At 45.0% G+C, this 14,112-nt stretch overlaps 1 protein-coding gene across 5 annotated transcripts; it reads left to right on the forward strand.

The window, feature by feature from the left end:
• Positions 1–9,745: 9,745 nt before the first annotated feature.
• On the forward strand, positions 9,746–13,301 carry LOC123404502 (pentatricopeptide repeat-containing protein At4g21065-like). Of its 5 annotated transcripts, XM_045098438.1 has the most exons (6): positions 9,755–10,385; positions 10,483–11,393; positions 11,988–12,060; positions 12,350–12,455; positions 12,568–12,766; positions 13,003–13,301. In XM_045098438.1, the coding sequence occupies exons 1-2, from the start codon at positions 10,000–10,002 to the stop codon at positions 11,384–11,386; spliced, it is 1,290 nt and encodes a 429-aa protein (XP_044954373.1). In that variant the 5' UTR covers positions 9,755–9,999; the 3' UTR covers positions 11,387–11,393; positions 11,988–12,060; positions 12,350–12,455; positions 12,568–12,766; positions 13,003–13,301. The 5 variants fall into 5 exon arrangements, with proteins under 5 accessions (XP_044954372.1, XP_044954368.1, XP_044954371.1 ...); XM_045098437.1 differs by having other exon boundaries at positions 9,746–11,393; positions 12,370–12,455; XM_045098433.1 differs by having other exon boundaries at positions 9,747–11,393.
• The last annotated feature ends 811 nt before the right edge of the window (positions 13,302–14,112 follow it).

The raw sequence follows: 14,112 nt of genomic DNA on the forward strand, positions 1-14,112 counted from the left end.
AAAGACTGGGAAGCGACCAACTAGAGAGCGAAAACAGTCATCAAGATGCAATGAGTTTGACTAACATTAAATGCAAGCATGAACAGGATATAAATCACCATGAACACGAACATCATAGAGACTATGTTGATTTTGTTTCAACTACATGCATGAACATGCGCCAAGTCAAGCCACTTGAAACATTCAAAGGAGAATACCATCCTATCATACTACATCATAGTCATCTCAAAATCTATGTTGGCATTCAAGACAAACCATTATAAGCTCTCAGCTAAATAAGCATGGCATCAGAAACTATGATCTCTAAGTTGTCATTGAAAACATGGTTCTCTCACAACAAAGCTAAATCTGGGTCGACAAGCTAGTCATATTTACAAAAACAAAATAGATAGAGTTCATACCAGCTTTTCAGTCTCAGTCACTTCATCATATATCATCATTGTTGTGTTTCATTTGCACGATCGAACGATGAAAACGATAATAAGTGCATTGGACTAAGCTGAATCTGCAGGCAAACACAAAGTAGATGACAAAATAATATGGCCCTTTGAAAGCTAAATAGGTAAGCATGTAAGAACCACTAAGCATTGTAACCAATATCTTCTACCTTGACACAAAGAAAAAGAAAACTATTTACACGGGAAAACTCCCAACAAGCAAAAGAAGAAAGAAAAATCTTTTTGGGTTTTCTCAAAAGGACACAAAACAAGAAAACATAAAGAAACTAGCATGGATAATACAGTGGCAAAGTGTAAACACCGGCTAACAAAGTGAAAGCATAAACATGAATGTAAAGTCGGTGAGAACACGTACTCCCCCAAGCTTAGGCTTTTGGCCTAGCTTGGTCTACTCCCAAGGTGGGAAATAACCAGCTCCGGGATACTCCGGAGCAGACTGTGGATGCCACTGCTGTGTGAGCTCCTCTGGCTCCCACTGATAAACTTGTGTCTGGTACTCGACTGGCGGCTCGGGCACGGGCGCCTGTGGTTGGGCCAAGCCCCAATATGTGTAGATGTCCGCGGGCATAATAGTGTACCTACCTGCATGAAGATCAAACAAAGAAGGAGCAGGCAAAGTAATAGTCTCTCGAGTACCCTAACTAAACACCAGGTTATAAATCATCCGTCCACTAGCATCTCTATCCAGAAAATCATGGCGAACCATGCTGTCATAATCCAGATATCTCTCAGGGAGAAGCATCTCTCCTTCCTCTCCTAGTCTAATGGGTATCTCAAAGTGTCTGGCAAGACGAGTAGCATAGATACCTCCATAGACAACACATTTAGAACGGTTCAGGTTCAACCGTTGAGCTACTATAGCACCCAAGCTATAAGTCTTATCGTTATAAAGGTCTTCGCGCAAAACCGCAAGGTCTGGAGAACTAAATGATCCAGCCTCCCCACGGCCAATCAAACATTTTCCCACAAATAGTGAGAAGTACCGAAGCATAGGAAAATGTATGCTAGCAATTCTAGCGCGAGACACTCCTCTCTCCTCTCCAACAGCAATAGAACCAATAAAATCCTCCAAGTCCCATGGACGAGGGTCACGGATATCCTCAACATAAGGTAATTTGCATACATTGCAAAAGTCCTGCAGTGTCATGCACTGGGGGATCTCGTAAATCATGAACTCAACCATGGGAGGATTCTTCCTCGGATAAAAGTTGAAGCTTTGAACGAAAATATTGGTCAGGAGGAGGTATTGTGGGCACTTATCTTCAACGAACGTAGTAAGACCTACGTTCTCCACCAAGTAATAAAAGTCTTCATAAAGTCCGGCGGCGCGCAAAAATTCATCACTTGGCCACTCGCATGCTCGAACTTCTGTGACTCGAGGGACTATGTACTTGGGGTGGTTCTTCTCATCCTCCTTGGTGTTACGGCTTGAAGAGCCTCTCAAGAACCTCCTCATCTTTTCCTTTTTCTAGCTCTGAAAAATTCTGAAATTTTTAGAGACTTCGAAAGAAAAGTGAATAAGGATTAACCCAACTTGTAGCAACTACTCCTACTAGTGCCTAGAGACCGTATCACGCGCTAAAACTACTTGGGACCAGCTAAATCAACATTTCTAGCTCAAGAACAGGGTCACCAAGGTAGCAAGAATTCGCGAAGGATAAAGCACTAGAGCAAAAACTAACTGGACCAATGGAGGAGTCACTTACCAAGGAGTAATTTCCCCAAAACGGTTCGGAGAATGGTGCTTTGAGCAAGGAGATCGAAAATCATAGCCAAATGAGCAAGAACACGGGTTTGAGCTGCGAAACAATTTTTTCTGGAGGTGGAAGAAGAGGCTGAGAGCTGGAATGAGTGGAGGGGATGCCTGTGGGCCCCACAAGATTGCACCCCGCCACCAGGGGGTAGGTGGCGGTGGGGGGGGGGCTTGTGGCCCACTGGTTAGGCCCCCTGTCCAGCTCTTAGGCCCAGATATTTTCAAAAATTCCAGAAAAAAATCATACTAAATTTTCAGGACCATCGAAGAACTTTTATTTTCGAGGTATTTTTCTCCGGGATGCTAGAACAGAAAACAAGAAAAACTAAACTAATTCTATCATTTTTCTTATAAGCAAAATAAAATGAAGACTCAAAACAGAGGTATGTGACTCTCTGATTCATCCGTTTCATGGTCATCGGAAGAAATTCGTCAATGGGGTTGATCAAGTCCTTATGACAAAACCTTCTCGAATCGCAAGAGAGAACGGAGAATTTTCGAATAGCCACTAAGTCACCTCAATGGGGATATGAATCTCCCCAACAAGCAAATCATACTTCATCTTGACACGAGGAATAGGGCATTCAAAGCTCCCAATGAGAATCGATGAAGTCTTTTCGATAGCATTGATCCAATGTACTGGATATCGTTTCTTTGGAAAGTGCAATGTGTGCTCATTACCGTTGACATGGAAAGTGACATTGCCTTTGTTGCAATCTATAACAGCCCCTGCAGTGTTTAAAAAGGGTCTTCCGAGGATGATAGTCATGGCATCGTCCTCGGGAATATCCAAGATAGCAAAGTTTGTTAAGATAGTGGTGTTAGCAACCACAACAGGCACATCCTCGCAAACGCCGATAGGGAAAGCAGTTGATTTGTCGGCCATTTGCAGAGAAATTTCAGTGGGTGTCAACTTATCCAATTCAAGTCTACGATAAAGAGAGAGCGGCATAACACTAACACCGGCTCCAAGGTCACATAAGGCAGTTCTTACATAGTTTCCTTTAATGGAGCAAGGTATAGTGGGCACTCCGGGATCACCAAGTTTCTTAGGAGTTCCACCTTTGAAAGTGTAGTTGGCAAGCATGGTGGAGATCTCAAGATCTGGTATCTTCCGTTTATTAGTCACGATATCTTTCATGTACTTGGAATACGGAGACATCTTGAGCATATCAGTTAACCGCATCTGCAGAAAGACGAGTCTTATCATCTCAACGAAGCGCTCAAAATCCTCATCATCCTTTTTCTTGGATGGCTTAGGGGGAAAGGGCATAGGTCTCTGAAGCCATGGCTCTCTTTCTTTACCATGCTTCGTAGCAGTAAAGTCATTCTTGTCATATCTCTTAGGTTGTGGATTATCAGGATTAATCGTAGGTTCAATCTCCACATCCTCATCATGGCTAGGTTGAGCATTATTATGAACATCACTGTTCACATTGTCACCAGGTTCATGTTCATCACCTGATTGTGTTTCTGCATGAGAGGCAGAAATATCATTAGGTTCTTCAGGTGTGATAGTATTTGGTGACCTGGTATGTAGGTTTGCTATCATCCTTCTTCTCCTCCTTAGGATGACTAGGTGTATCAGCATTGATTCCTTGAGAATCTTGATCAATTCTCTTAGGATGACCTTCAGGATACAAAGGTTCCTGAGTCATTTTGCCTCCTCTAGTAATGACTCTGACAGAGTTGTCATTTAATTCATTGAGCAGGTCATTTTGAGCTTTAAGTACTTGTTCTACCTGAGTAGTAATCATAGAGGCATGTTTACTCAGAAGCTTTAGAGCATTGACATTTCTATCTACACAAGCACTTAAATGGCTAAGCATACGAGTACTTTGTTCCAAATGTCTGCTAACATAATCATTGAAACTCTGTTGTTTGGCAACAAAGTTGTCAAATTCATCAAAGCATAGGCTAGCAGGTTTATCAAAAGGAATATCACTCTCATCAAACCTACGCGGAGAATTCACTTCTACTACCTGTATCGGGTTATCGAGACTATGGATCTCTTCGATAGGTGGTAGATTTTTGGCATCTTCAGATCTAATGCATTCCTCTTGCATAGGTTTCTTGGCTTCTTGCATATCTTCGGGATTGAGGAATAGAATACCTCTTTTCTTAGGAGTTGGCTTAGGAGGTGGTTCGGGAATAGTCCAAGCATTATCGTTGATCAAGAGGTTATTCAGTAGGGTCTCATCTTGTTCTACAGTTCGTTCCCTAAAAACACAACCGGCACAACTATCTAGGTGGTCTCTAGAGGCATCGGTAAGTCCGTTATAGAGGATATCAAGTATCTCGTTCTTCTTAAGAGGGTGATCAGGCAAAGCATTTTGTAGCTGGACGAGCCTCCCCCAAGCTTGTGGAAGACTCTCTTCTTGGAGTTGAGCAAAGTTGTATATTTCCTGCAAGGCAGCTTGCTTCTTATGGGCAGGGAAATATTTCTCACAGAAGTAATAGACCATCTCCTGGTGACTACGCACACATCCAGGAGCAAGAGAGGTGAACCAGGCTTTAGCATCATCCTTTAGAGAGAAAGGAAACAACTTAAGGATATAGTAGTGGCGGATCTTCTCCTCATTAGTGAAAAGGTTGCCTATTTCGGATAGTTTGGCAAGATGGGCTATGACCGTCTCAGACTCATTACCGTAAAAAGGATCAGATTCGACTAGAGAGATTATCTCAGGGTCGACAGAGAATTCATAATCCTTATCGGTGACAAATATAGGCAAAGTGGCAAACTTCGGATCATTTTTCATCCTAACTTCCCGAGATTTTTCCTTCCACTTGAGAATAATTTCTTAGCGTCATAGGCATCCGTACACGCAAGAAAATCCTCAGCTATCTCTCCCTCCATAACGTAACCCTCGGGTATATCAGGCAATTCATATCTAGGAGAGCTAGATCTAGCAGGAGCAAAAGCAGGTTCTATCTCAATAGCATCAGCAGTTTCAGAAGCATCACGAGCATTGGTAGTAACTCTAGCAATATGAGCATCAAGGAACACTCCTAGTGGAACATCAGGCAAAGGAGTATCTCTAGCAGTATCAAGCATAGCATCATCAGGAAAAATAGCATCTCTAGCATCATCAGGCAAAGCAGTTTCAAGCATAGCATCTCTAGGAGTATCAGGCATAGTATCAAGCATAGCATCTCTAGCAGGAGGTGATGTCGCAAACTTACTCATAATTGAAGGTGAATCAAGTGCAGATCTAGATGGCAATTCCTTACCACCCCTTGTAATTGAGGGCAAGACTTTGGTCTTCGAATCCTTCAGATTCTTCATAGTGATCAGCAGATATAAATCTCAAGTGACTCAGAGAATATAGCAATACCTCCCCGGCAACGGCGCCAGAAAAATGCTGACGTCTGTTGTGCTTCCCTGGCAATGGCACCAGAAAAGTGCTGATCCTGCAATCTCTAGTGTTAGCTAGACGAATGCTTATGACAACAAACATCCCCCTGCAACGGCACCAGAAGAATGTTGAAAGCAATCCCCAGTAATGAGACTAGAAGAATGTTGTTGATGGCCCACCAGCGTGTGTGTTCGTAGCGGTTTTCAAGGGTAGAGTATTTGACCCAAATTTGTAGGTAAGCCAGTCAGGAGGTGAGAGTATACTCTCAAGTATTAGCAGCTGAATTTGTCAGATTCAACCACACCTGAAAGATTAGTATCTGCAAGCACAGTAGTAACAGCAAAGTAGTATGACAACAACAGTGTCAGAAACGATCTGTTGACGACAGACTATTCCTAACGATTGTATCAATGGCGCCTTCGTTGCCGCGTTGACGGAAGTTGTCAATTCCCGTCAATGGTAGGTGAACCAATAGTGTAGCAGGTAGTAGCAGTGTAACGAGCAATAGCAGTGGCAAGGAACAACAGTAGTGACAGCAGTAGCAAGTAGCAACAGTAGCAAGCGACAGTAGTAGCAACGTAGCAGCAGAGCAAGACAAGTAACAGCAGTAGCAACAGTAGTAGCAGCAGCAGAGCAAAACAAGTAGCAGCAGTAGCAACAGTAGGACAGACTCGTAGGCAATGGGTCGGTGATTTGTTTCGATGATATTCATCATGCAACAACTATAACACGGAGAGATGTGTGGCTAGCTCCCGTTCATCAACGTGATGTAGGCATGCATTCCATGTGTCGTCATACGTGCTTAGGGAAAAGAACTTGCATGACATCTATTGTCCATCCCTCCCGTGGCAACGGGGTCCAAAAGGAAACTATGGGATATTAAGGTTCTCCTTTTAATAAAGAACCGGACCAACGCATTAGCACTTGGTGAACACATGAACTCCTCAAACTATGGTCATCACCGGGAGTGGTTCCGGTTATTGTCACTCCGGGGTTGCCGGATCATAACACATAGTAGGTAACTACAACTTGCAAGATCGGATCTAAAATACACATATATTGGTGACAACATACTAATTTCAGATCTGAAATCATGGCACTCGGGCCCTAGTGACAAGCATTAAGCATGGCAAAGTAGTAGCAACATCTAATCTCAGAACATAGTAGATACTAGGGATCAATCCCCATCAAAACTAACTCGATTACATGATAGATCTCATCCTACTCATCACCGCCCAGCGAGCCTACGAATAGATTACTCACGAACGACGAAGAGCTTCATGGAATTGGAGAGGGAAGAAGGTTGATGATGACGATGGCGACGATTTCCCCTCTCCGGAGCCCAAGACGGACTCCAGATCTGCCCTCCAGATGAAGAACATGAGGTGGGAGCGCCTCCGTATCGAAAACGCGACGAAAACTTCTCTTTTTATTTTTTCTGGGACGAAAGGCAACTTATAGAGCTGGAGTTGGGGGTGGCAGGTGCCTGTGGGCCCCACAAGCATGCCCACCGCCACCACGGGGGTGGCGGAGCAGGGGCTTGTGGCCCACTGGCCCACCCCCTGAGGTGGAACTTGGCGCAGATATTTTTGATATTTTCCAAAACTGCTCCCCGTAAATTTTCAGGACGTTTGGAGAACTTTGATTTCTGCACAAAAATAACACCAAGGCAATTCTGCTGAAAACAGCGTCAGTTCAGGTTAGTTCCACTCAAATCATGCAAATTATAGTCCAAAACAAGGGCAAAAGAGTTTGGAAAAGTAGATACGTTGGAGACGTATCACATTCCACATCAAAAATTTAGTCTTTATCACTTCCCTACTCGAGGATGAACATGAGTTAAGCTTGGGGATGCTTGATACGTCTCCAACGTATCTATAATTTTTTATGGTTCCATGCTATTATCTTGTCAAACTTTGGATGTTTTGTATGCCTTTTATATCTTTTTTGGGACTAACTTATTAACTCAGTGCCAAGTGTGAGTTCCTGTTTTTTCCGTGTTTTTGACCCTTTTCACACGAGAATATTAAACGGAGTCCAAACGGAATAAAACCTCCGAAAAGACTTTTTCCGGAACAGAAGATACGCAGGGAGCGTGAGAACCAAGGCAGAGGCCACCAGGGGAGGCCACAAGCCCACTAGGCACGGCAAGGGGGCCCGCGTCTAGCAGGCTTGTGGCCTCCCTGTGGCCCCTCTGCCCTACTTCTTCCGCCTATAAATCCCCGAAAAATCCAAAACCACGGGAGAGATCCACGAAAATACTTTTCCGCCGCCGCAAGCTTCTGTCTCCGCAAGATCCCATGTGGGGCACGTTGTGGTGCCCTGCCGGAGGGGGCATTCGGACATGGAGGGCTTCTTCATCAACACCATTGCCTCTCTGATGATGCGTGAGTAGTTCACCATAGACCTTCGGTTCCATAGCTAGTAGCTAGGTGGCTTCTTCTCTCTCTTGGATCTTCAATACAAAGTTCTCCATGATCTTCGTGGAGATCTATCCGATGTAATCTTCTTTTGCGGTGTGTTTGTCGAGATCCGATGAATTGTGGATTTATGATCAGATTATCTATGAATCTTATTTGAGTTTCTTTTGATCTTTTATATGCATGATTTCATATCCTTGTAATTCTCTTCGAGTTGTGGGTTTTGTTTGGCCAACTTGATATATGATTCTTGCAATGGGAGAAGTGCTTGGTTTTGGGTTCATACCGTGCGGTGACCTCACCCAGTGACAGAATGGGTAGCAAGGCACACATCGTGTTGTTGTCATCAAGGGTAAAAAGATGGGGTTTATATCTATTGCATGAATTTATCCCTCTACATCATGTCATCTTGCTTAAGGCGTTACTCTGTTCGTCATGAACTCAATACACTAGATGCATGCTGGATAGCGGTCGATGTGTGGAGTAATAGTAGCAGATGCAGAAAGTATCGATCTACTTGTCTCGGACGTGATGCCTATAAGTATGATCATTGCCTTAGATATCGTCATGACTTTGCGCGGTTCTATCAATTGCTCGACAGTAATTCGTTCACCCACCGTAATATTTGCTATTTTGAGAGAAGCCTCTAGTGAACACTATGGCCCCCGGGTCTACTTCACATCATATTTTCCGCCTTACACTTTTACTTTGTTGCACTTTCCGCCTTCCGATCTCACCTTGCAATCAATCGTGAAGGGATTGACAACCCCTTTGTAGCGTTGGGTGCAAGTTTGTTGTTTTTGCGCAGGTACATCGGTGCTTCATCTTGATTCTCCTACTGGATTGATACCTTGGTTCTCAAACTGAGGGAAATACTTACTGCTACTGTGCTGCATCACCCTTTCCTCTTCAAGGGAAAAAACCAACGCAAGCTCAAGAGGTAGCACTATGGTCCCAGTTATGGAAGCTCAAGGTTTTGCCAAGGGTGAGAGTGTTCTGGTGGCGGGTTCTGCATGGGATTCTTCCAGCGAAAGCTACTGTCAAGCACTGTCACATTGCTATTGTTGGCACTTGCAAACTCTTCCTTCATGCGGAGGAAGATATGAAGCACGCCTTATTAGATTGCACCCATGCCATGCGTTTCTAGAGTGCCGCGCCGAACTGGCTCGACATCAAGTGGTCGGAGCTGCACCCGCTCACTTGGTCTCAGGACATTCTTTGTGACCCCAGGTTCTTGGAGTCTAAGAGAGCAAAATTGGTTACTGTCATGTGGGCGATATGGACCTCGAGGAACAATGCTACACACGACAAGCGAGAGCTTGATCCAGTTTTGTCTATGCAGAAGACCCGAGAGGCTCTAGCTGATCTCGAGCTACCTCGGGACCATGCTCGAATTCTCCCGGGCCATGGCCGGCACCCACCGGACGAGGGTTGGGTCAAGATCAACACGAATGGCAGCATTGCTACGGAAGCTAAAAGGGCCGAAGTAGGTGGGGTAGCGAGAACCCGTTCCTCCTTAGCTGCTTGGTGCAAACCTTACCCGAAAATCACTAACCCTCTCATCGCAGAAGCTCTATCTCTTCGAGATGGTGTGTTGTTCGCGCATTTGAGAGGCTACGTCGAAGTGGTCTTCGAGACTGATAATTTGAAGATTATGAATCTTTGGAACTCACGTCACAGCGATCACGCGGTGGTGACGTCTATCTTGTTCGAAATTGAAGAGCATGTTTCTTTCTTTAAGTCATTTGTAATTCAGCATGTTGATAGATCGGCTCACGTTTTCGTCCATCTTTATGCTAAGCAAGCTAGCACTTTAGATGTCGGGGATTGCTGGCTTGATTCTACACCGTGTTTACTTGTAAGTTGTAACCAGCCTCTGAGCTGATTATGCTGGAGCTGCTTGGGTTGAATGAAGAGCTCTCAAATTTCTCCCAAAAAAAGAATCACCACAGCTCCATGCGATTGCGGTTTGCGAGCATGGCTCCGCCGCGGCCTTCTCCTCCCCTTCCGGCATGGGCGGCGGCCAACGCCCTCTTCCGACGCCACCGACGCCTTCTCCCGCTCCTCCTTCCTCCCGCCTCCCTCTGCCCTTTCCTTCCCGTCCTCTCCCACTGCATCGTCTCCGGCCTCGCCGGCAACCCCTTCGTCGCCTCCCGCCTCATCCTCGCCTCCTCGCGCCTCTCCCTCACATTCTCGCTCCTCCTCCTCTCCCACCTTCCAGCCTCCTCCTTCTCGCCCTTCTCCTTCAACTCGCTCATGCGCGCGTCACCTCCAATCGTCGCCCTCAACCTGTTCGAGCAAATGCGCCGCCGAGGCGTTCCCGCGGACAACTACACCCTCCCCTTCTTGATCCATGCCTGTTCCGGCGGCGACACTCCACTGGGACAATCCCTGCACGGTAAAAGCGTCCGTCTTGGTTACAGCTCCCACATCTTCACGCAGACGGCGCTGATGAACATGTACTTTGGGTGCGGCTTGGCGGTTCCCGCTGGCAGGGTGTTCGATGAAATGCAGGCGAGGGACGTGGTTGCATGGACCGGCATGGTTTCCGGTTATGTGGACTCTGGAATGCATCTTCAAGCCGCTGAGATCTTCAGGGAAATGAGACGTGGTGAGGAGGTTGCAAGGCCTAACGTGGCAACGTTGGTGTCGGTTGCTTCTGCGTATGCCGGTCTTGGCTCCCTGGAGTATGCTAAGGGGCTGCACGGCTATGTGGAGAAGGTGGGACTGCGAGGCGATTTGATTGTGACGAATGCACTGATGGATATGTATGGAAAGTGTGGTAGCATGGAGTCGGCTCGTGCTCTGTTTGATTTCATGCATGAGAAGGACCTACTTTCATGGACAACGATGATTTCAGGGTTGGCTTCTCATGGACATGGCTATGAAGCAGTTGCTTTGTTTTTAAGCATGCGAGAGGCGGGGGTGGTGCCGGATTCAACCACCTTCATTGTTGTTCTTTCTGCTTGTAGCCATGCTGGACTGGTGGATGAGGGGATTTCAATCTTCAATTCCATGGCGAGCGAGTACAAGGTCAATCCGGGTATTAAGCACTATGGTTGCATGGTGGATCTTTTCAGCAGGGCAGGGCTTCTTTCACGTGCTTATGAGCTTATCGACAGCATGCCTTTTGAGCCAAACTTGGCAATTCTTGGAGCATTGCTGAGTGCGTGTAGTGTCAATAATGAACTGGAGATTGGGGAACTAGTTCTCAAGAAGATTGATTCTGTTTGCTCCTATAAAGGAGGTGCTGGTGTGCTTCTGTCCAACATCTATGCTAACCAGAACCTATGGCATGAAGTTGATTCCATTAGAACGAAGATAAGAAATGGTACCATTCCCAGAAAGCCACCAGGTCAGAGTTCGGTGGCATCAGAAGTTCCCTTCATGACTTTGTGATTTGGAGGTGAGCGTGCCCGTTCTCAGTGAGTTGCTCTTATCACTGTATGGATTAGGAAGTCATCACATAAATACATAGTAATCTTAGCAAATGTTGCTTGTTTCAAGATGTCATGATTCTCATGGTTAATGTTTTTGAGAAATGAATATGTAAGTTGCATAATACATGCCACTACTCTTCTAGAAACTAGATTTTGAGCATGTTGATTGCTGGATAGAGATCAATATTAGTATAGGCAATAAGAATGAGTGAATGACGATATCGTTTTTTGACAGAGCAAGTTTGGATGACACAAATGCCTATACTTCTGTTATGTAGCAAGACATACATTCTTGTGCTCCAAAACTTGACTTATGTGCATGCTCTCCTTTCTTGATGAGCATCAGTTAGGGCTAGTAGGACCTTCTAAATCCTATGATTCTACTAAATATTATGTCCTCGTATGGGGTTTGATTTTCACATGTTTCCACTTGTACTTTGTGCTAATATTATTTAGCCTATCAAATATTTCATGACATTTCTTTATTATCATGCCAGTCATTATTGGTTTCCGAATCTTGGTTAGCTGACCTTTCTTTTTTGTATTCTTTTCAAATGCAGCTTTTTAAGAGAAATCCACTTTATTGTCAGTATTAACCTTGACTGGCAAAATGGCCGATTTCCGTGCGAACTGGTAAGGAAGTTTCATCAATTGCTTTTACAACAAGGCAGCACTATCTCTTCTTTACTTATGAAGTACTCCCTCTGTCCCATAATATAAGAGCGTTTTTTACTCTAGCGTAGTGTCAAAAACGCTCTTATATTATAGGACGGAGGGAGTAAATATCAGCGTGTCACCCATTTTGTTTTACTGTGTTGAAATTGCTGTAGCTTTTACTATTGAGTATAAGTAGTGATCATATGATACTTGTGGCATCTTAAGTATGTTGATTGACTGAACTTCTGTTCACTTTATCTAACAGGAGATGTGGTCTGTGGGCAGCATATTTTGCAGATTAGCTTTCCATAGAGCGCATGGAAACACTACACTTCAGTCGCAAACTTCTTCCCTGCTAATGAAACAGCACGGTAAGCACACCAACTTCCCATTGTCATTTAGGAAGTAAGACAAAGTATACCATCTTATTCACCGTTTCCATCTGAACAAATACATATACACACCATGCACTCACACACCCAGGAGCGATGCCTTGTTGCAGCATTTTCACCGAAAAAGCCTGAGGCTGAACCAGTCAAATGGATTGTACGTAAACCGCCTTATAAATCGCCCGGCTGGGGATGGAAATGCGTGGACAGGGCCAGGGCTAGGGCTCATGCGTGCCGTGTAACTTTGAGCTTCTTCATTAGCAATACAGTGACGCCCAGAACATGTCCTTCAGGTAAAAGAATGCATGTTCCTGAACTGAACTGGAGAAGTATGCCATCAGAGTCCCCGAGCATGTTACTACCTCCTTTCCGGTCTAAACCCACTCGCATCCCTATATTGGCAATTCTACAAATGTAATACTAATCGTACATCACAAAAGTTATACCACTAAAAAAATTACATTTGAAGTTTCTAATGTATATTTTTGTGATATATAACTCGTGTTACATTGCTCTTTTTTTTTTTTAGGTATACGATGCTCAAATTGTTGACCTGGGTATACATGTGGCGGTGTGGGCCTTTTAAACCAGGAAGGAGGCAGTAGCATGTATCCCTACTTCCCTAGCATGTGTGTGAGCTCAACTCTGGCACTGCCCACTTGAATGCTGCTGATGCTGCATTCCGGTGGCAACTTGTGGGCATCTTGCTTGGACACTTATTTTGGATAGGAGAGAGTAATGTTTGATGCTGAGTTATCCTTTTCTTGTGTGGTGTTGTAATCCATTGCCGAAATGTGGATTAGATTTTTCAGTTATTCGTATCACCCATATCCATGTCCATGTGTGCGTGCATGCTAAGCTGCAAGGCAAGTAGTGTGGGTAGGGACAAGGAATAGAGAAACAACCGGGTGAAAGGTGCCATCAGCAGCCTCCTCTGGCTGCGGTGGGCAAAAAGCAATGGGTTCTTCCTTTCCATCCTGTATTCAAACAGTACTGCATATGTGGCTCTTGGACGCCCCTCAAAAAGAAAAAGAAAAAAAAAAGTGGCTCCTGGGTTGGTGAGGAGGCATGTTCCTTTCTGGAGATTCTGCCTTTGTTTGGCAAAATAAGAACTTCGCTCGAAGCTCTTCTGAAGAAGAAGGGAAATTTTTTGCTCATAGTCATAGAGTGTCACTCCTATCTGTGGAGTCTAGCCTTGTCTGGATTTCTTAGTCACCTGATACGGTTATGGTGCCTACTTGATGTGGCAATTGGGTAATCAAGCTGCCCACGCTTTCTTAGGGCCAGTTCTTTTATAGCCTTTTGCCAAAATAAGCTAGAAGCTGAAAAGAACTGGTTTAGAAAAAGTTACCTTAGCTTATTTTCACCTCGCACGCAAGTGCAATGGGAAAAAATTGCTCGCTCGTGGCTTCCCGCAGCTTCCCGCAAGTGAAACGAACAGGTATGACGAAGGGTCATATTGTTTGATGTTATTTACGGTCGAATTGCCACCGAGAGAAAAAAAAACTGTTGCAGCGCTCCTCCTGCATCAGCTCGCACCTGCGCGAGCGCCTCTCCCTCTCACCTCTCGGTCTGTCTGCTCTCTCCTATCTCCCTAGGGTTCCCCTACGCTGCCGCCACCGCCCCGTCGTCGCCCCAA

Source organism: Hordeum vulgare, chromosome 6H (assembly GCF_904849725.1).
Source record: "Hordeum vulgare subsp. vulgare chromosome 6H, MorexV3_pseudomolecules_assembly, whole genome shotgun sequence".
Lineage (NCBI taxonomy): Eukaryota > Viridiplantae > Streptophyta > Magnoliopsida > Poales > Poaceae > Hordeum > Hordeum vulgare.

What these genes read in the sequence shown, in the direction of transcription:
- LOC123404502 (XM_045098437.1), top strand. Translation starts at nt 9,875, where the DNA reads ATGCTGGAGCTGCTTGGGTTGAATGAAGAGCTCTCAAATTTCTCCCAA.